Genomic DNA, 21,965 nt, shown 5'->3' with positions numbered 1-21,965 from the left:
AGATCTTCATCTCTATCCCAGACCTTTCCTACAGACACTAGACTTGTTTATCCAGCTCCACTTGGAAGTCTAATAGGCATCTCATACTTACATCTCCAAAACTGAAATTCTGATCATCCCTCAAATTCAGATCATCCCTCTGCTCTACCCATATCCTTCCCCGGCTCTGTTGGCAACAACTCCATTCCAATTATTCAGGCCCACATATTACTCCTTGCTTTCTCTCCCAGCCCTCATTCATTAGGAAATCCTGTTGGTTTTACTTTCAAAAGTCTCTCCAAAATCTGAACTCTTCTTCCCAGTTCACTGTCATTACCCTGATCTGGACCACTACTCTCACTTGAATTATTGCAATAGCCTCTTGGCTGGATCTCTCTGCTTTTATCCTTGTTTCTCTAAAGTTGTTTATCAACACAGGAGCCATATGACCTTTTTGAATATGTCACATCATGTCAATTCTCTGCTCAGACCTTCTCATGCCTTCCATTTTGCTCAGAATAAAAGCCAAAGTCCTTCAATGGCCTATGAGAACTTGAGGCCTATGATCTCAACTCCTACTACTATTCTCTCCCTTACTTTTTTTACTCAAGCCATATACACATCTGAACTGTTCCTTGAACATGCTAAGCATTCTTCTACCAAAAGGTTTTTGCATTGTTATTCCCTCTCCCTAGAATGCTGTTCCTCCAGATGTCTACCTAGCTAATTCCCTTATCCCCTTCATATTATGGTGCAATTACCAACTCAGTGAAGACTTCCCTGGTTACCTTACTTAAAATTGCAAGTCCCTACAGTGCTGATACCCCTTAACTTTTTAAAGTTAAGATTCATTCATTCATTCATTCATTCATTCATTCATGAGAGACACGGAGAGAGAGAGGCAAAGACATAGGCAGAGGGAGAACCAGGCTCTCCTTGGGAAGCCTGCTGTGGGACTCGATCCCAGGACCCCAGGATTACACCCTGAACCAAAGGCAGATGCTCAACCACTGAGCCACCCAGGTGCCCTGCCCCTTAACCTTTTTTTAAGCCAAAGCATACCACATTTGGACAAACTATAATTTTCTGAGTTATTATGTTTATGTTTATGTTTATTGTCAGTCTTCCCCTTGTAGGGGTGAAAGCTCTAAGAGACCATTAGAAAGGAAATTCATTTTTATTCCATGTGATCCCATATAACTTAATGCTGGGGTTTGTATTCTTGAGCACCCCAGTGGTAGCCAGCCTCCCACTCATCTTGGAAAATGCTGGTCTGTTACTCAGCAAAAGTGATAAAACAACAACAGCACACCATGGCTAAGTGGCCTCCCATTTCTCCATCTTCAGAAGCTCTCTCTCCTCCCACAGAGCAGTCCAACCTCTGGTTGTTTTTTGGATATATATTTCCATTTGAGGGGGGCTTTGGACATCACAACTGGAAAGTCTTGTGTCTTAACCCAATAGTCACACCAGCATCCCTGAAAACTATGCAGGGTTTTCTTTGCCAGAAACTGGACTTCTTGGCTGTTCCTGAGGTTGTCCCTACCTCCCTAGCCTGGCACACCCACATGAAATCTCTCAGGCTGGCAGTGCCTTACCTTCAGGGAGACATACACTGTCTCATTGCTGAACAGGAGAATAGCCTGTGATTGGAGTGTTTTCAGGCGGAAATGGATGTGCCAGTTCTGTGCCTCTGGAAGATTGTACCGCCCAAAGCTTTGTCCACTGAATCTTGTGGCAGTACCTGTAGAAGCAACCGGAGATGTCAGCTCCACATGAAGAGGTCTCCACAGAATCTTCAAACCAACTTTGTCTCATTCGACCCTTGGGTCATATTGCTCACATTTTATAGATGAAGAAGTGAGGCTTCTTGGGGGTCAGGGGGAGGTACCTGGCCAGGGTCACTGCAGCTAGACAGAGGCCATGACCCTGCACACCTTCTTTTGGCCCCAGAGCCCCTTGCCTTGGGTCCTAGCTTGAGTCTGGAACTACAAGCTCAAACCATTAAGAAAGCAAGAATCAAGCCAGAAATGTACCCAGTTAAACATGTAAAAATCAAAATTTCTATCCTCCATAGTTTCTGTGTTATTTCTGATATCACTGGGGGAAGAAGGAGGAAGAATGGAGAGGATTCTGTATATATGTGTGATTTCAGGACTACCATAAAGGTCATTTGCCTCAAGATCTCCCTTTCATTATTAGGAGTGTAACTGTTTGAGAAGATGTAACCAGATAAAATACTGCTGAGAGGTTGAGAGTCACTGTAACCAAAGAAGGGGGGTAAACTTCTATGAAGTCCTGTATGTGCACCACCCTGTAGCAATTGCTAGCGCATAGTTGCAGAGACAGGAGTCTCCTCTTAAACTTGACTTTCTCCAGTTTATTTGACCATGGGACCCTCTTATGTGGACCACCTCTTCAAAGTTCTCAGAAATGGCATTCTGTAGACCCACTTTGAGAAATGCTGTGTTATATATATCAAACAGTACCCTCCCCAGAAGTGAGTCCAGTTGTTAAATCCCTAAAACTTCAGTGTGAATAAGCTCATCAGTGGGCAGGCAAGGGGAAGAGTTGTATAGGCCTCAGATGTCCCAGATTGTTGAAGAGAGGGAGCAAAAGCCATGAGGAAAAGGAAGAACCATGAAGCCTGAGGCACATGGGATTTCAAGATCCTGAGTCTGTCATCCCTTAGGTCTAAAACTCTCTGCTGCTAGCAATTCTATTGTAGTAGGTCATTAATAGATGGGATATTGAAGATGATCTAGATTATCTAGGAATTCCCAGACTTGGCTAAATATCAGGATCAGCTAGAGAGTTTTATTTATTTTTTAATAATAAATTTATTTTTTTATTGGTGTTCAATTTGCCAACATACAGAATAACACCCAGTGCTCATCTAATACAGAATGCCAGACTCTACCCTCAGAGATTATGACTCAGTAGTTCTGGAAGCACACATGGATCTGTATTTTTAAAATCTCCCCACAATGGGTGTGGTGACTGGAAGAGAGACCAAAGGGGGCTTCTGAGAAGCTAGTCATGTTGTGATCCTTGTATCAGTGCCAGTTACATGGGTGTATTGGGCTTGTGAAAAATAGTTGAGCTGTACACTATGGGACATGGACCCTTCTGTATGCTGTATTTCACCAAAATGTTAATTGCCTGAGACGCTGGTTAAAAATGACAATTCCAAGGAGATAGAGAGACTGAGAGAGAGAGAGAGAGAGAGAGAGAGAGAGAAACCAAGAAACAGACTCTTAACTATAGGGAATAAACTAATGGTTTACCAGAGGGGAGTGGATGGGGTTGGGTGAACCAGGTGAAGAGATTAAGAGTACACTTATGACAAACACTGAATAATGTACAGAATTGTTAATCACCATATTGTACACCTAAAACTAATACAACACTGTATGTTAACTATACTGGAATTAAAATAAAAACTTAATAAAAAAATGCCAATTCTAGGCCTCACACAAGACTTTCTAAATAATACACTCTGGAAATGACACCCAGGAGCACATCTCTTTAAAACCACATTCCCCAGTGGAATATCATTCAGCCACCAGAAGAGAAAAATACCAACATGGATGGAACTGGGGGGTATTATGTTGAGTAAAATAAGTCAAACAGAGAAGGACAACCATCATATGGTTTCACTCATACATGGAATATAAGAAATAGTGAGAGGGATATTAAGGGAAAGGAGGGGAACTGAGTGGGAAAATTAGAGAGGGAGACAAACCATGAGAGACTCCTAGCTCTGGGAAACAAAGGGTTGTGGAAGGAGAAGTGGGTAGAGAGATGGGGTGACTGGGTGGTGGGCACTGAGGGGGGCACTTAATGAGGTGAGCACTGACTGTTACACTATATGTTGGAAAATTGAATTTAAATTTAGAAAATGTAAAAAAACAAAACAAAAAACAAACCACACTCCCCAGATGATTATACATAAGCATGAATTTTAGAACCTCTGGTGTCTGGTGCCAGGTGACCAAGAGAGAACCTTTGGCTATCACAGTTCCCCTTGCAGGTAACTCTGGAGCAAGAGACACAGAAGGGAAGCACACTTGACCTCCCAGTCCCCCACCTCCCCACCTCCACCCCATACACACACACACACACACACACACACACACACACACACCCCAAGAGTAGCATACCCAGCTTCAATACAGTGGGACCTGGAGAAAGTCCACAAATCTTTAGAGTAAGAATTTCCCCAATGCAAACAGGGGGAACCCATAAAGGGCAGGCCAGACCAGGCAGGGGGTGATGGTGACCTGGAAGCAACATCATTTTCCTTTTGCCAATACTCCTGAGCTGGTCCAGAGCATGGATTCTTGATGCCAGGGGTGCTGGGGTGAGTCTTAATCTGAAAACTGACTTTCTGTAGAGAGCGGTGAAGAGCTCAGGCTTTGAGTGGGACACATGGGTATTTAAATAACCAGCCCTTCAGTGGAGGCTGTGTGGTTTCAAGTAAACCAATACAGTCCCCATCCCTCAGTTTCAACTGTAGTTTGAACTAATGACCCTGCTATGTAGGGTGTTGGTGACAGTCAGTTTAGGTAACATCTACACAGTGCCTGGCACATAGCAGAGTCCTTCTAGCAACAACTGCTACCACATGAATAACAACCATCATCGACAGGGTGCTTATGGGCCAGAAAAAGGCTAAGTGCTTTTATATCCATTAAGTAATTTACTTTCCAAACCCACTCCAGAAGGCAGGTGATAATATTTTCATTATTTTCTAGATGAGAAACAACAGCTCAGAAAACTTATTAGCCCACCCAAGATTACACAGCTAGTAAGAGATGGAGCTGGAGTTAAAACCTGAGCTGCCTAATTTAAGTCTTGAGGTTAATAGCCACCAGGCTGTAGTAATAATGGTAATATTATTAGTGACTCATCTTAGTGACCACTTTCTCTGTATCAGGCACTTTTCTAAGCAAGCCCTTGATGTTTAATACTCATTTAATCTCTATAATAGCACAAAGGCAGGGAGAAGCTAAATAATTTTCCTAAGGTCAGTCGGCTAGCGAGCGGCAGAGCTGGGATTTAAACCCAGGCAGTCTATGGGATGCCTGGGTGGCTCAGCAGTTGAGAGTCTGCCTTTGGCTCAGGGCATGATCCTGGAGTCCCAGGATTGAGTCTCACATTGGGCTCCCTGCATGGAGCCTGCTTCCTCCCCTGCCTGTGTCTCTGCCTCTTTCTCTCTCTGTGTCTCTCATTCATGAGTAAATAAATAAAATCTTTAAAAATAAAAAAATTTAAAAACCCAGGCAGTCTGATGCCCGTGCTTTCAGCCATCATGGTAACTGCCTCTTGTATCCTCTTTTTTTTTTTTTGAGATAGAGAGAGAGAATGAGAACACAAGCAAGGGGGGAGGGGTTGAAGGAGAAGCAGACTCCCCGCTGAGCAGGGAGCCCAGTGCGGGACTTGATCCCAGGACCCTGAGATCATGACCAGAGCTGAAGGCAGACGTTTAACCAACTGAGCTACCCAGGTGCCCTCCCTCTTGTGGCCTTACTGTTATTTTCAAAACACTGCAAAAGGGTCAAGAATAGGATGTCATCCCATGACTAGATTTTGGGAGGACACTACCTATTCCATGGTGGCCTGTGGCCTTTTGCCTCGCTAAAACCCCCCTCTAACTGCCCCACAGGGCTTCCCTGGGATCTCTATTTCTAGAGTCAGTCTGGCTGAGCCCTACAGTACTGATTGTCCTGGGGAAGCCTGTTCCTCACCATTGCAGGAGCAGCTCCTCTCCAGGCGATGCCGCGGGGTCAGGATACTGAGCCTGGCTGTGCTGTATGTGGGCCCCACCCTGGGGTCCAGGTGCACCGTCGCTTGGCACATTTGATTCTGGCAGCTGGGGCCCTGGCAGGGCACCACCGGCATGGCTGACCTCATCTGAATTCCCACTGAGTGCTCCATCTCCTTGGCTGAGTGAGAGATGATGGATGCCAATTCCTGGAGCTTGTAGAAGGTTCCAGAATGTCCCTCAAAGACCAGGAGCACATCCACCCCAGCTGTGGCCTCTGCAGGCTGAAGGCTGGCCAGGTGGATATTAGCTCGTTTAATGTCCAGTTTGTTGCTGAGGAACCTCTGCAGGTTCCTCCAGTGGTCACTCACCAGCTCCTCTGGGGTAAGCTGGTGGAGGCCCATCCACATGGCCTGTTGCAAAGCCTCCTGCCCCACATGCCACACATGGACGTGGACCCCAGCAGTGGCGGCGAAGGTCCCATCACTGACTGTGACATTGAATGCATAGCGGCCACGAGGCAGGCCCTGGGCTGCAATAATCTTGCCATCAGGTGCACCCACTGAGAAGTGCCTGGTCAGGGTCTCCTCTCCTGCCAGGCTGTAGGTCAGTGTGTCCTGTGGGTCTCGGTCTGTGGCATGGATTTTGCCCACCATGCCACCCTGGAACTCCTCCTCCCCAATAGTGATGAAGATCTCCAGTGGGAGGGTGGAGGGTGGATAGTGGCTCTGCTCTGTCACATGGACTCTGACAGACGTTGAAGACGAGAGGGGAGGGATGCCGCTGTCTGACACCTGTGGGCAAAACAAGCACTGCCATTACTATAGGACTGTAGCTCTCTGTCGCTCAGACAAGGCTGGGCCTCCTTGGGCAGCCATGTCTCTGTGTTTGAGGGCAGACTCAACATAATTATCACAATAAAAAAAGAGAACAATAACTGCAAAACACAGAAGGTTTTGTGGAGGGAGTTATATCCCATACCACACAGTAAGACTTAACTCCATTTGCTCATCTGACAGCTCTCTGAGCCTCTTCCTAAATCTCTCCAGCCACTCACACTTATGCCTTCTTCTTCTCCAGTGTCCCTCATTCTATCTCTTTCCTTAGGTGAGTCATCAAATGTCTCTTCAAAATTCCTGTACACATCCTTCATGACTCCTGCCAGCCTAAGGAGGTTCTCTTTGGAATCTCCCCTTACTATGTGATTGGGGTCAGGGTGGGCATTTCTTCCTCAGACCAGTCAACCAATACTGAGTACTTTCAATAGGCCAAGCCCTCTGCTGTGATCAGGAGAAAAGAGACCATAAATATGTTATTAACTAAACAAGAGAATGTCAGACATAGATAAAGGTCTGTGAAGGAGATAAATGGAGCATGGGACAGAAGTCTGAAGAGTGAAAGGGACCTAACAGATCAGGTGGGAGGGGAGTTGTCTCGAGGAGTTGACATTTGAATTGAGTCCTAAGGGATGAGAAGAGGTAAGGAGAGGAGGTGCTAAAGGGAACAGCAAGTGTCAAGCCTTGGAGTGGAAAGAATGTGGTGAGCTCTATCAAGCAGGAAGGGGCCATGGCTGCTGGAGCCAGTGGGCTGGGCCAAGGGCCAGAGGAGGGTGCGAGGGAGGCCGCCTGGTCACTGATAGGCTGAGGAGCACAAGGTCGGGTTTTATGTCAGAGCCATGAAAAGACATTGAAGGTTTTAACAAGGCTGTGCTATGACCTCAGTGAAGCAAAAAGAATGTAAATAAAAAATGCCTTTTCCTTTGATATTTCGCCAAGCATCCCTGCAACTTTCTGTCCAGATTAGCAAGGACAAAGTTTCCTTTAGTGACGTTATCACTTTCACAGCTGTCACCAGGGGTCTCCACAACTTTCCCGACAGTAGAGTTGTTCATATGCATTCCAGGGGTTTGGGTAGGTGAGCAAGTCATGAAACTACACCTAGTGCTGGGATTTGTGCATAGCACAGATGACATATTACTAATAGCAGCAACAGTAATTAGTACTTCTGCTAAGTTTAATATACAGCTGCCATCAACTGAGCACAGACTATTTGCCAGTCACTTGTAACACTTCTGATGCATGATATCAGATATCGCAGCAACCCTAACCTTAACATTTCTCATGAGATAGATACGACGAAGTCTCCCATCTTAAAAAAGCCATCACTGAGGCTCGAAGAGGTCAAGTAACTAACCAAAGGTCAGAGCAGAATCTCAACTCCTACTTGTGTCCATAGCCTGTTCCTTTGCTGGCCTCTAGTGCCTCCCAGAAAGCAGAAATACAAGTCAAGGGCAAGAGATGGCGATGCCGGTAGTTACTGAGAGATTGTCTGGGTCAGGATACAGAGTTCATCACTTCCTAGGCAATCATGTCCATGACTTTGGCTTTGAGAAAGAACCCTCTACATTAGCCTACACCTGTCCTCTGAGCTGTCCTCTGAGATACAGACTCCCATTCCCTGCTACCCACTGGACACCTCCACTTAAACATCTCACCTAAGGCAACTAAAAGGTGACATGTGCAAAACAGAGTGCTCATTTTACCCCGTAAACCTGTCCTTCACCCACCTCACCGTCCTTCCAGCCTCAGCAATGGGCACATCTCCCAGTCTTCACTAGAGTCTGGAACCTGTGAGTCACCCCTGATTCTTCTCTCTCTCCCCATATCCAATCTATCACCAAAACCGGTTTATTTCTAGAAGAGCTTGTCCCTAGTCTGTCCACTTCTCGCATCTTCGTTATCAGCCCAAGGTTTCTGCACTGCTAGCTCCAGCTGGGATTGGAATGAATACTAAATGTATTACCAAGACTTATAATTAGGATGGCTGTATTTGTTGGTTTGCCCAGATCAGTCTTAATTTTCACAAATTGATCCTGTTGTGTCTCAGTGATCACCAATTAACTATTTTTAGTGCTTCTCTCCCTCTCAGGAGCATCACAGTTTGGACCTCAAGTAGGATGGTCACCTGAGCTATGAGGCCTCCATGATCCATTCCACCCATCTCTTCAGCTTTATTCCCATTAGGATCATAATGCTGACCACGTTGGCCCCATCTCAGGCCACTTTAAGCTCTTTCCCCACTCGAGGTGTTGGCTTATCTTGTTCCTGCCTGTGGCACTCTCCTGCCCATTCTCATGTGGCTGGCTCCCCAGGTCCCAGCTCAAATGTCCTTCCTTATGAGGGCAGCTACCCTCTGAATATGTCTCCCCTGTGCCTTATGAGCCTTTCATCTCTTTATTTCTTCATCTGTTAATTGTTTATCTCCATGACTCAAATCAAAAGCCCATGGGGATAGGGATCACCCTTTCTTTCCCCCCTGCTATATATTACCAGCAGCAAGCATAGGCCCTGGCACAGGATGGGTGCTCAATATTTGTTGAAAGACTTAGCAAATCACTGACTAGCTGGATGGATGAATGGATGTATATCATCCTGAGCCCAGAGAAGTTTGCAGAATAACAGGGTCCACTAGGACTTGAGATTTAGGAAAGGGATCTTGAGGGAATGAAATGAAGAAGAAACGTTTCACTACCACCTTGACCACTTTCTTTTGGCTATTCTCACACTATCCTTTGCAATACCACCATAACCCCCTAAATATGTATGTATCTTCTCAAATTTGGACCCCACAACAGTTTCTGTGAGGTTCAGAGAGCTGTCCTAGCCAAACTCAAGGAGTTAGAGCCAAGGTGAGTGAGGGTATTGCTCTGCTTGGGAGCAGTGTGGGAATTCAGAGCTAAAGCTCTAGGCTCAGAGTATTTGGTCTGAAAACAACCCACCTCTGCCACTTATTGGTAGTAGTATTTTAAGACAGTCCCTCAACCTCTTTGTGCCTCAATTACTACATCTATAAAGTGGGGGTGGTAACTGTACCCACCCTAAAACCTGTTGTGGGGGGGTTAATGCAATAAGGCATGTGAAGTACAGCCCAGGGCCCAGCACCTAGTAAGAGCTCCATACATTTTCCTCTAATTATAGAAGCACTAGTAGTGCTTTTGGCAGCACATTAATGTCCCCATGGTCACCACCAGTGGCCCAACACAGCTCTCACCTTGATCTGAAGCTGATACCATTCTTGGACTCTCCTGCTCAGGCCCATAGTGGTTACTAACCATCCATCAGGGGTCACTCGGAAGGCAGAGCCATCATTCCCTTCGGTGATTAGGAATGAGTAGGGGGGACCATTCTCTGGTGAGTCCGGGTCACTCAGGATCAGCTGCAGGACTTTGCTGCCAATGGGTGAGTTCTCCTGAGGCAGAGAGTGCCAGGAAATCAAAGAGCAAAATGAGTTCCAGTCCTTTCTTTAGTATCTTTCTGGATCCTCTCATCTGGGATGAATCCTCAGCACTCCGACTGCTCTCTCAGGCCATGTCTGGACTTTGAGCTATCATTCATTCATTCATTCATTCATTCTGCCAGCCTGTAAATTGGTTATTGGCTTTGCTAATCTAGACCAGGAGCTTCCTGAGGGCAGTCTCAGTCTTAGAAACAGAGAACAAAAAGGCAGGAAGTGTATTTAGAGTCCCTTTATCCTATAAAAGGTGACTTGCCCAAGGTCACATAGCTGATGATCCGTGTATATAAATTAGTTAATGCCTGGGATCCAAGCGGAAATTTGTGATTCATAGGGTCAAATGAACACCTATAAATGGTTTCCTGTGTAGAAGACCAATGGAATATCCAGCTCAATGAGAAAATTTAAAAATGAGTAGGAATTCAACTAAGAAAAATGGATTCCCTGGGTATTGTTCCAGTCTCTGTTCTATAACATGGGAATTCAGTATCTATAACACAGTGGTTGTTAACAGTCTTTTTGCAACAAAATCCTATCTACAAACAGAATCTTATGAAGAGAAACTAATGGTTGCCTATCCAACAGACATTCCTTCCTCCCTTTCTTACAAAAGCCGACTTTTGTTCAAGTGTGGGTGCCAATATCCTCAGAAAAGATATGCCCTTATTAAGAAGAGATGAACTGGGGCACCTGGGTAGCTCAGGTCAGTTAAGTGTCTGACTCTTTTTTTTTTTTAAGATTTTATTTATTTATTCATGAGAGACACATAGAGAGAGAGGCAGAGACACAGGCAGAGGGAGAAGCAGGCTCCATATAGGGAGTCCAATGTGGGACTCAATCCCGGGACTCCAGGATCACTCCCTGGGCCGAAGGCAGGAGCTAAACCGCTGAGCCACTCAGGGATCCCCAAATGTCTGACTCTTGATTTCAGCTCAGGTCATGATCTCAGGGTCATGAGATTGAGTCCCATATCAGACTCTGTGCACTGGGTATGTAGCCTGCTTAGGATTCTCTCTCTTCCTCTGCCCGTCCCCACTCGTGCTCCCTCTCTCTAAGAGAGAGAGAGAGAGAGAGAGAGAGAGACTATGTATGCTTGGTCTAAATCAGTTATAAAATCTGATTTCCTGTGCCAGTTTTTGGTTTAATGGTGATCATGCAATCTGATTCTGATCACTGGAGAAGTCAACCAGGTGAGGGTTCTGAGTTTTCTTCTTTGATGAAAACAGATCCTGGGATGGGGTGGGGTGGAGTCTTTGTTTGTTTGCCTTTGAAGATGGTTAGATAATGATATGATGCTGGAGCTGCAGCAGCCGTTTTGTAACCATGAGAAAGATGAGGGAATTTCAAAGAAGCTAGCCCAAAGCTGTGGTGCTGTTTTTCTGCTAAAATAACCAATTCTGTAATAGAACTTCCCACCATCATACCTTTTTATAGGAAATAATAACACCTTATTATTTAATGACATTTAATCAGGTAATCTGTTATTGGCAATCAAAGCATCCTAACTAATGGTCATACAAACAAGTAAAAGTGGAGTGACTCTAGCTGATACATAGCAGGACCCAGATTCCACCTTCCTGTCCTCTTCCTCACCTCCCTCACCTCTTATTGTCACAGTTCCCATTGAATCCCTAGGCCTCTTCAAATCCCATTTGTAAACCATTGGTACGGTGGAAATAGCTTGGGGATCTGGAAAACTATCTAGGTTTAAATCCCAAGTCTGCCACATTCTAGCTATGGTACATTTTTGCACTTCCATTTTAAAAAATCTGTAAATAGGGCAGAGTAGGCCCTTTATCCATAGGGATATGTTCTAAGACCCCCAGTGGATGCCTGAAACCATGGATAGTATCACACCATATATACTGTTTTTTCTTTTTTTAAGATCTTTTTTTTTTTTTTAGCATTCCAGCTGTTGTCTCTTTTTTTTTTTAAAAAAATTATTTTTTATTGGTGTTCAATTTGCCAACATATAGAATAACACTCAGTGCTCATCCCGTCAAGTGCCCACCTCAGTGCCATTTTTAAGATCTTATTTATTTATTCATGAGAGACACACAGAGAGAGGCAGAGTCATAGGCAGAGGGAGAAGCAGGCTCCCTGCAGGGAGCCTGATACAGGACTCAATCCCAGGACCCTAGGATCATGACCTGAGCCAAAGGCAGACACTCAGCCGCTGAGCCACCCAGGTGCCCCTGATTATTTTTAATTCCATAGTTCATAGTCCCCTTTAGCAGGCTGTGTTGCTGTTAGGGATATCAGTGGCAAGGTCATGGCCACTGTTTGGGTGGACTGATACCAATGGTGAGCACCCTCTACCAGGAGGGAAACAAAAGGAGAAAGGCTTCAGGATGTCTTTGGAAGCTCAAGCGTACCTGGACAGAGGTGCTGTAGTTGAGTTGGAAGAATCTTGGTGGGTTATCATTGACATCAACCACTTGGATAGCGATGACTGTGTCTTCATGCAGTGGGGGCCGCCCACTGTCTGTGGCTCGGAGCCTCAGGGAATAGCTAGAAGTCTGTAGCAAGATGCCAGTGGAGAGTTAGCAACAAGACCCCTCAGTTCTGTGACTCATTGCTAATGTTTTCAAAAAAATAAGGTTGGAGACACTCCCCTATTACCCACTTATACTATTTTAGGGTCCAGGTTTTGGAGTCAGAAAGAAATAGATTTGATTCCCAGTTCTACCATTTATTAGCTATGAGAACTTGGGAAGGTGACTAAACATCTGTGAGGCTATCAGGACCCACCCCCTAGGATTATTTTAAGGACCAAATGGCATAATATATATAAAGAATTTATCAAAGTTCCTGGCACAGAGCAGATAATTAATGATAACTTGTTATAATGATCCTGCCTTTGAAGATGGTTAGATAAGGATATGATTCCTGGTCAATAGTAAGAACCTAGCCTGAGCTCCTGTAGTGAAGGTTAAGGGTCAATTTAGTCCCTCTCCTGCCTCTGGCCTCACAAGTCATAGAGACCACACAGAAAAAACAAGGGTGGAACACTGAGGACAAGCCTGGAGAAGTCAGCATGGGGTGTGGACCTCAGTTTATCCCCTGGACCTGCATTAAGGCCATATCTATAGCTCTGATAAACTCAGATTGGGCCCCTCCCACATGACTCACCTGTTCCCAATCCAGGGCCTTGGCCACCTGTAGCTCCCCCTTCTTGGGGTGGACGGTGAAATGCCCAAGCTGATTCCCTCCTACCAGGCTATAGGTGATGGCACTATTTGCAGGTCCATCTTCGTCAGTCGCTGACACCTGCAGCAATGAGAGAGTAGTTGTGAATGGAGGGCAAGAGGAACCAGAAAGGAACTTTTGCCCCTGGGAGAGTAAGGGAACAGATATGTCCTCACTCCAATGACAGCCATTGGCTGGCAGTCCCTGGACCACAGTCATCCCTATAAAGGAATCTCTTCATTTTATAGCCTACTATAGATTTCAGCATGCCATGTTTCATTCATTTACTCATTCACTCATACTGACCGGCTGCTGGGTCCTGAGCTAGGAAGTGAGGGGTGTGCCAAAATGAATATGCCCACAGGAAGTTTAATGTTTAACTTTATGGGTAATTCTAATTTGGGGGAAAGTATGATCATCTTTATGAGAGGACAGAGAACACAGTGATAAATTCTACCTGGGGAGATTAGCAAAGCATTCCTGGGTTCCAGAAGGATAAGGAGGGCTCCTGGGAGTAGAGCCAGCATTCCAGGCACGAGCCCAGAATGTGTGAAAATGCAGAGGCTGTTTAGGGAAAGACACATCTTCCTGTGTGGTTGGAGCATAGGGTGCATATCAGAGAGTGGGAGGAGATAAGACCAGAAGGCAGAATAAAGAGGGGTCATAGAGGACCTTGACTTTGGTTTCATTCTATGTAGTAGGGAGCAATTACATGTTTAGATGCAAAGAGGTGCTATTTGGTGCCTCTCTCCCTACACACACACCAATACTCCTTGTCATACACAGTGACCAGGCCTTTCCCAGGCCTTGGAGCCTCTGGCAGTCCTCTCGGATCTCTCCTATGCCCCATTCTAACAATACCCAATCTAGATCTTATCAAACATGGCTCTGAGACCCTCTGTCGTGAGTAACAGTTTGGCCAAGTAGCTGCAAGTCAGAGTTAAGTCCCTAGTGTATAAATTGATAACCCATGGTCATAACCCATGGTCATAGACATCTGGGAGAGGGGGAGATAAAAGCCCACCCAAGTCCATGCCCCCTAAAAGGCAAAGTTGCAGATCCTTACTGTGAGCACGACGTCACCCACGATGGCGTTCTCTAAGACCCTTGTGCTGTACAGATCCTGGGGGAATCTGGGTCGGTGTTCATTGATATCAGTGATGTTGACCACAATTGTGGTCATGTCACTGAGAGAAGAAGAGCCTTTCCTGCTGCATTCTATCGATAGGAAGAACTTGGGGCTTGTCTCAAAGTCCAGGCTCTTGTTGACATACAGGATCCCTGAAGAAACAAGAGATGATGGAAGCAATGAAGCATTTGGGATTGCAAAGGTATAGAGCTGAAGAGTCTTGAGCCAAACCCCAGAAGAGGCAGCTCAATAGGGTTGAGAAAGACAGATCTTCTCCATCATCTCCTCTGTCTTGTCCATGATCTCTTCCATTTTATCCTCCGCTATCTCCATCATCTCCAACATGTCCTCCATCTCCTCCTTCATCTCCTTCTTCATCTCTTCCATCATCACCTCCTTCCTCTCTTCTATCATCTGCTCCATCACCTCCTCCTTCATTCCATCATCTCTTCCTTCCTCTCCTCCATCATCTCCTATCATCTCATCCTTCATTTCTTACATCACCTTCTCTGTTTTCTATTTCTCCATTACCTTCCTCTCCCCTCCTCCTCCATCTCTCATTTTCCTTATTGTCATTCTCAACAGCAGTGTTTCCTTCATTTACTTCTATAATATTTCATTGAAATCTCATTTAAATCTGTAATATCAAATCTTTCTCATATAAATCTATAATAATTCTGTAGAGTAGGAATAACTGTGGTTCCTATTTTCTAAGTGAGTCAACTGATGCTCTCATCAGTAAATGACCTGCTTAAGTTCACCCAGCTAGTAAGTGACAGAACTTAGATTATAAGGAGTTTTATACTACCCAAAATTGTTCAATGAACTGCTAAGGCACAGATTTATTTTTCTGAAAATTGGAAAATAATAAGGACTTATTGTGTTGTTCCTGCATAGTTATATGGTGGAAAGCTCTTCTTTATAAAAGAATTCCAATTAGTAAATTAATAAGGAATGATAAAATTAGGAGATCGTCATTATGCTGTGCCTAATGAAATAATGTATCTAAGAAATAATCATCTAAGGTTGCTAAAACCATTAGAAGAACAGCTGATGAAGAACTCTATGGGGATTTGGCTCTAGGTTGGGTCAGGCTGACAACACACAAGCCCATTGTCCATCTTAACCTCAGAAAAAAATCCGATCAGTTATATATACCTCCTGACAAAGTGCAAAGTACAGCCCAACATCATCTATGAAGCACTGTTGCTATGAGATTAAGCTTGAACCTGATCATGGTCTTTAATCTAAATGTCATTTATGAGAAATATAGGGGCTAGAGAGATATATGACATCAAAAAAATACAGTCAGTAATCAATCCAAAATAGAAAAAATTCTGCCCAACATATGACTCAAGTTTCCTTAGTTAGATGGTAGATGAAATAAAGAGGGAGAGGAAAATGTTAGAGATTAAAAGAGACTTAAAACACTGCCTGTCGACCAAATGCAGTATGTGTGCATGGGGGTGGTGGTGAAGGGCAAATGTCAAATCAGACCAGGACACTGACAATTACTGAAGCTGGGTGATGGGAACGTGGGGTTCATTACACTGTTCTCTCTACATTTTTATATGTTTAAAGTCTCCACAGTACAACCATTAAAAAATACTGCTCAGTGATAAGACAGCTGCATTAGAAGGTAGAAAATACTATTGCAAGGGTGCTATGGGGAGGAATCTGACCTGAGCAGGCTCTGAGGCCCTTTCATGAGATTCTGTGAGTCTGACTCAGGCTCTTCTGAAGGAAAGAAGAGACCGTTTCCTACTTCTCTTCATGAGACTGAGGGGAGAGGCAGGGGTACCAGGATATTTGGGGAGGGTTGTGGGAGGGAAGCAGGTAGCCATACCCTGGGAAGCTTATGCCCCAGATTCCAGCAAGTGCCTTGTCAGCCGAGGGCAGAGAGTGGTCTCATCCTCCAGAGGCTGGGCCTGAGCTGGGACCATGAAGCTACAAACTGTGGGAGGAGAGCGGGTTGCCAAGCATCCTGGGTGGGGGCGTGAAGGAATAAAGGGTGTCCCCACATAAGCTGGCCCCGGGGCAGAAGAGGGGCTTGGGACCTGGAAAGATGAAGAGTAAAGAAAGAACCAAAAGAGTTTTGCCCTATATGTGAAGAAGTCAGTGGTCCCCAAGACCCTGGGTGTGCAGGTGCATGTTGAGGGTGGGTAGCCTCAGGTGCTGGCTCACCTGTGCGGGCATCCAAACGGAATCTCCCCTGCTCGTTCCCACTGACCACACGGTAGCCAGTCTTCTCGGCCCCGGGACGAGTGAGGGTGGCTAGCCGCAGCACCTCTGTGCCAAGCTGGGCGTCCTCGGGCACCTGTACACTGTGCTCAGTGTTCAGGAACACGGGCAGATAGTCATCGAGGCCTACCACTGAGATGGTGACTGTGCCCAGAGTGGACAGTGGTATCGGAGTTCCCAGGTCAGAGGCACGGACAGTGAGCTCCAGTGCTTCCTGTGGCCTGATCTGTAGTGGCTTCTCTAGCCGAATCACACCTGTGGTGGCCTCAATGGAAAAATGACCTTCAGCAGAGTCCGTCAGCGAGTAAACCACCTGGGCATTGGCACCTGTTGGAGAGACCAAGAGCATGATTCATACTGAAAGACCCTTCTCTGCCCCACCGGCAGTGAATTTTCTAACCACAGTAGAGACTAGGGTGGAGGGTCCCCATAGAAGCTAACATACTCAGGTTAAAAGTGAGAATCTTTCAGTGGGAGATTCTTCACTGGGGGTTCAAGGCCTCATAGAAAGGTTCCTGGGGGTGGAGTATCTGCAGATCTATACAATTATCTGAAATTGCTTATGTGGGAATTAGAGTCCAATGCCAGCTTACAAAGTGAAAAATCTATAGTGAGTCCCTTGGTTGTGATAGAACAATTCTATATTTTGATTGTGGTGGTGGTTACATGAAATTCTATATGGGATAATATTGAATGGAACTAGACACATAAAGACATGCTCACACGCACACATTCAAATGTGCATATTACAACTGGTGAAAAAAAAAACTGGTGAAGTTTGAATAAGGTTAATAGTCCAGTTACCAGTAATGTCCCAGTACCAATTTCCTGCTATAGCTAAAATGCCACCAATGGGAAAAGTTGGGTGAAGGGTGCAGGGGCCTCTCAGTATGATTTTTGCAACTTCCTATGAATCTACAATTATGTCAAAATAAAAAGTTAAGGAAACACACATACCCATGGAAAGTCCTTAGCAAATCAAAACGTGGTGTTTCCTCAGGTTTGGCTCAAATTCTATGATTTTGGTTGTGTACTAGATAAAGCCGTAGGGGCCATTGTGTATGGTTGTGTACTAAATAAAGCAGTAGGGGCCATTGTGTATGAAGAACACCAATACTGAATGCTCAGCCCTAAGATCCTTACCCAGTGGGAGGAGTACACACCCTGAGCCTGAGGTTCTCACATCTCACACACACCCTTTTGGTGGAATAGTGGCAGAAACTGCCTATTAGAATAGTTGAACTTACATAAGTTAAGGACACATACCATGCAATTTCCCCATATATACATTTTTCTGGAAAGACCATATTCTTTCTAAAGAGAGGAAGCTTCTGGTCAGGTCACATTTGGAATATCTGATGGAGTATTTAGATTAGAATAATAACAGTTTTAAAGGGCTAATGGTAAACTGGGTACAAAGCTACAGGATGTGTCCTAGAAAGAAGGCGTGATCAGAAGCATGTAATTGAAGAAACTAGGTCTCCTCCACCCAGAAAGGAAAGCTTAGGGCTGGAGCAGATAATCATCACCTCCCAGTCTTGGAAGGGTGTCGTGGGTGGAAGTGGGTGGAAGTCTAGGAGATCTGTTGTGACTACAGAGGACAAGGCCAGGACTGATGGGTGCCAGCTCAAAATAGGTAGCACTTGATAATTATCTAAGGTACCACAGAAGGTCAGTAGGGTAGCTGCTAGGAAGTAGGGAGGTACCATGAGAAAGTAGGTGATTGGTTGCCTAGGAAGTAGGGAGCTTCCTGTCCCTGGAAGTGTGCAAGTACTAGCTAGTGAGCACAGCAGGACCTTGTAGCCATTAGATGCCTTTGCTCTATTTGCCCTCTCTTAAACCCTTACATTTCTCCAAAATCTCCCATCTCCTTCAATGCCAAGCTAAAACTCAAGAAAATTGGACATATGTACTGTATATATATATAAAGCACACAATGCTTCATGATGGCAGAAGTTATAATTGATACAATATGGAACAAATATCATGCACAAATCTAATTTGCCCTGTAAATTCTAAAGAGAATTAACTCCAGTGCAAATAATGTCATTAAAATAAAAATGTAAAATATTGAAAATGATTCCGCCTTATTGTATAGAAAATTGAGCACAAAATGTAATAGCTTGGTAGAATTCGTGCCAAAAACTCCTTTCTTTTGGCAAATTTATTGGACTTGAATAGTTCCAATTAGCGTACTTCAGATTAGATGGTTGTATTTAAAATGTCCTTGAGCGTAAATGGCAGAATTGAAAGGGCTCCAGGTCTGAGAGCCTGTGAGAAACAAGGAGGCTGAAAGGCCCTGTACCGGCCTCAAAACATTACCCAAATCTTTTGTCATCTAGCACTTAGGTATGCGGTTTGTGGGCAAACACTTTCCTCTTGTAAGTGTTTGTAGACTCAGCAAGGAGGCAGAGTCCTTGCTGCATCTCAGAGCAACACACGAAGAGCCAAACCCTCAGCCCCAGTGACCCTGTGAGCAAGTCGCCCATCCTTCTCCTCCTCACCTTGGTCAGGATCCCGGGCCAATACCACAGCCACGGGGGTCTTAACCGTGGTGTTGTCGAAGACAGCCACAGCACAGTGGCTGGGGAAGAAATGGGGGGCGTTGTCATTCACATCCTCCACATGGAGGGTCACATCTGCCTGGCACGATTGGCCACCTCCATCCGTCGCTTTGGCAACAAGGCTGTATGTATCCTTCTTCTCTCGGTCTAGAGCTGTTAGGGTGGTCAGCTCCCCTGGCCAGAGAAATGACAGCAGGTGAGATTTCCCTAGGGGACATTACTCCAGAACTTGCCTTCTAGATATCCATGCGAGACAACCACAGGCACACAGGGTTTTGTCACTCTGTGACAGAAAGGGGTCAGAGAAAACAGGTCAGTCCTGCCTATATACAGTTAGGAAAGAAGGTGAATCCCACACCTACCTCCTCCCTAATCCTCCCAAATGCACTCCACAGCCATGTCACCAGTTTAAGATCCTCACCACAAGCTACAAAGAGGCACAATGTTTTTAAAGGGCAAGGACGCAATTTCTAACAACACATAAAATGTGTTTATCTTCTGGTCCAACATTACACATCTGGGAATATAGCCTATGGAATAATCAGACCAAGTGTAAAAATGCATAAATAAAGATATTTTCTGCAGTATTGTTCATAATAGCAGCATACTGAAAATACCCTGTATGTCTTTCAAAAAGGGGCTGTTTGAATATATCATGATTTAACCATACGGTAAAATTTCTGCACAACCCAAAAGGAATTATGATGGAGTTTTATGTAATGCCTTGTTATTACCTCCAAGGTGTTGCTATGTGGAAAAAAAAAAAAGCAAGTCACAAAATAGTACTCTAGAGTACTTATCTTTGGGGAGGGGCTGGTTATTATATAGACTTTCCAATTTCTGCATAATACATGCCTACAGTGTTTGAATTTTTTAACAATAAGCATGTATTATTTCCATACTTAGAAAAACCACCCAGTTCTTTTTTTTTTTTTTTTTAAGACCCCACCAATCATCCTGCAGCTGAACAAACAGCAACAGAGAGAGATTAGGTAACCTACCGGGGGTGACTCAGCATGCCCATGCTAGAATGAGAAAGGACAATGTTGTCTCCTATCTATCCAGACAGCTTCCTGGGACATCACTCTCACCTGCCACCTCCCTGCTCAGGAATCTCCAAGCCATCCTTTGAGCTACTGGTTCCAAGCCAAGTGTCAGCAGCTGGCCCTCTGAGGCCTAGGCCTTCTGTGCTGCCTGTCCCCACGCCCAGCAGCAGGACAGGGATCTCACTATGGGGCTGTTCTTCCAAAGGAAGCAGACCTCATCCTGTCTTCTCCACCAGACTCTCGCAGCCCAACCTCTCCCAGGCATTGGGTGGTCTACCCTGCAGGGCTGTCTGCTTCCACCTCTGTGCTTTGTCCTCTAATAATAATGACAATGGCAACCACATCTACTGAACTCTTATTATGTGCCAGACCTGAGCTAGACTTCTATATACTTCATCTCTTAGGATTTTTACAATGATACATTGAGGTCTGCAGTATACGCATCTTGAAATCATGCCCTTGACCATGAAGCTTATCTGCCTGAATCCTCTAGTGGCTCTAAAGGAGAGATTTGTACCCCCCACCCTCACTCTTTGTCCTCTCTCCTCCCCTTTGTACACCAGTTTCTGGCCTTCCATCAGGACCTCAGATGTATGTGCTCTTTCCTAAAACAAAACCGTTGTATAAATTCTTCTGCCTTGAATGTCCATCCCTATTACTCCCTTTACTCCCATGCCGCCCTCCCTGCTCCTGTCAAACCTCCTCTTAGCATCCTGCATTTTTTTTTCTTAACTCAGCACATTTCAAACCACTGATTCAATGATTGCCTTTCCCACAAGACCAGATCTTATCTGTCTCTTGATTATGTCCCCACCACCTAGTGCAGTGCTTGGCACATGGTGCCAATATATTTGCTGAGTGGATGTATGTATGTATGTATGTATGGATGGATGGATAGATAAATAAATTCCTGTTTCTTCTCCAAGGAATCTAACATGGTACTGGGCACTGGTATTCATTAAATAAGTTCTTGGCTTGATCCTGTAGCTCAGGAAACCCACCTGTATGAGGATCCAGCTTAAATTCATCTGCCCCAGGTCCATGCAGAGAATATGTGATCTGAGCATTGGTATCAGAGTCCAAGTCTGTTGCAGACACTTTCAAAATAAAGTGTCCTGGAGATGTATCTTCACTGACTTTGCCAGTATAGAGAAGCTGTAAATGGAAGACAAAGAAGAGAGAGACTGTGGGAGATACACCTAGATTGAGAGAAAGGTAGAGTGACAGAGAGGGAGAGAAAAACAGAGAGAGATAGAGAGCAAGATGGGGAGAGGAAAAGAGAGAAGCAGGGCAGGGGTGGAACAGAGAGAATAAGTTGAAACATGCAAGGAAATGGAGATTAAAAGCAAGGAGTAGGATGACAAGAGGACAAATCAGAAAAGAGAATGAATGAGAGAGAAGCTCCACATTGAAAACCCACACTCATAGCTAGAAGGACCTGCTGCCCCCTACTCCACAGGGGCCCTTTCAGGCTTCTGGATGAGGTTGATGAGATGGGTGTGATATGAGGTATTCTGGAAGGTGTCAGGTCAAGCTACTCACTCCAGGCCAGGCATCCTGGTCTCTGTGGTGAGGTCATGCTGTCAGGCTCACTCCCTGCCCACACCCCAAGACAGACTCTTGGGTATGAGTCAGGTCTGGACCCAATGACCCCCTGGGTCTGCCCCATCCTCCCTCCATTGCGGGCACCTTCATAGCAGGGGTTGTGGCAGAGGGGAGAGGCTGGAGCATCCTGGAAGCCCAATGTTCCTATAGCT

At 45.1% G+C, this 21,965-nt stretch overlaps 2 protein-coding genes across 2 annotated transcripts in view; one reads left to right on the top strand and one right to left on the bottom strand.

Annotated features, from left to right (window-relative positions):
* The window catches only part of FAT2 (FAT atypical cadherin 2), an 80,961-nt gene that overhangs the window by 9,625 nt on the left and 49,371 nt on the right, over positions 1-21,965 (bottom strand). Inside the window, exons 12-20 of the mRNA XM_072824436.1 lie at positions 21,210-21,363; positions 19,103-19,336; positions 16,542-16,925; positions 14,295-14,509; positions 13,172-13,309; positions 12,415-12,558; positions 9,797-9,994; positions 5,730-6,540; positions 1,578-1,723 (exon numbers count right to left, since the gene is read on the bottom strand). Of these exons, the coding sequence (XP_072680537.1) occupies positions 1,578-1,723; positions 5,730-6,540; positions 9,797-9,994; positions 12,415-12,558; positions 13,172-13,309; positions 14,295-14,509; positions 16,542-16,925; positions 19,103-19,336; positions 21,210-21,363 (2,424 nt within the window). The remainder of the gene's footprint in view (positions 1-1,577; positions 1,724-5,729; positions 6,541-9,796; positions 9,995-12,414; positions 12,559-13,171; positions 13,310-14,294; positions 14,510-16,541; positions 16,926-19,102; positions 19,337-21,209; positions 21,364-21,965) is intronic.
* Positions 1-21,965, top strand: part of SLC36A1 (solute carrier family 36 member 1) — a 107,485-nt gene that overhangs the window by 78,227 nt on the left and 7,293 nt on the right. The gene's annotated exons all lie outside the window — the stretch shown is intronic.

Source organism: Canis lupus, chromosome 4, assembly GCF_048164855.1.
Source record: "Canis lupus baileyi chromosome 4, mCanLup2.hap1, whole genome shotgun sequence".
Lineage (NCBI taxonomy): Eukaryota > Metazoa > Chordata > Mammalia > Carnivora > Canidae > Canis > Canis lupus.
Note: the sequence above shows the minus strand (reverse complement) of the source record. Positions and strands in the feature narration are given on the sequence as shown.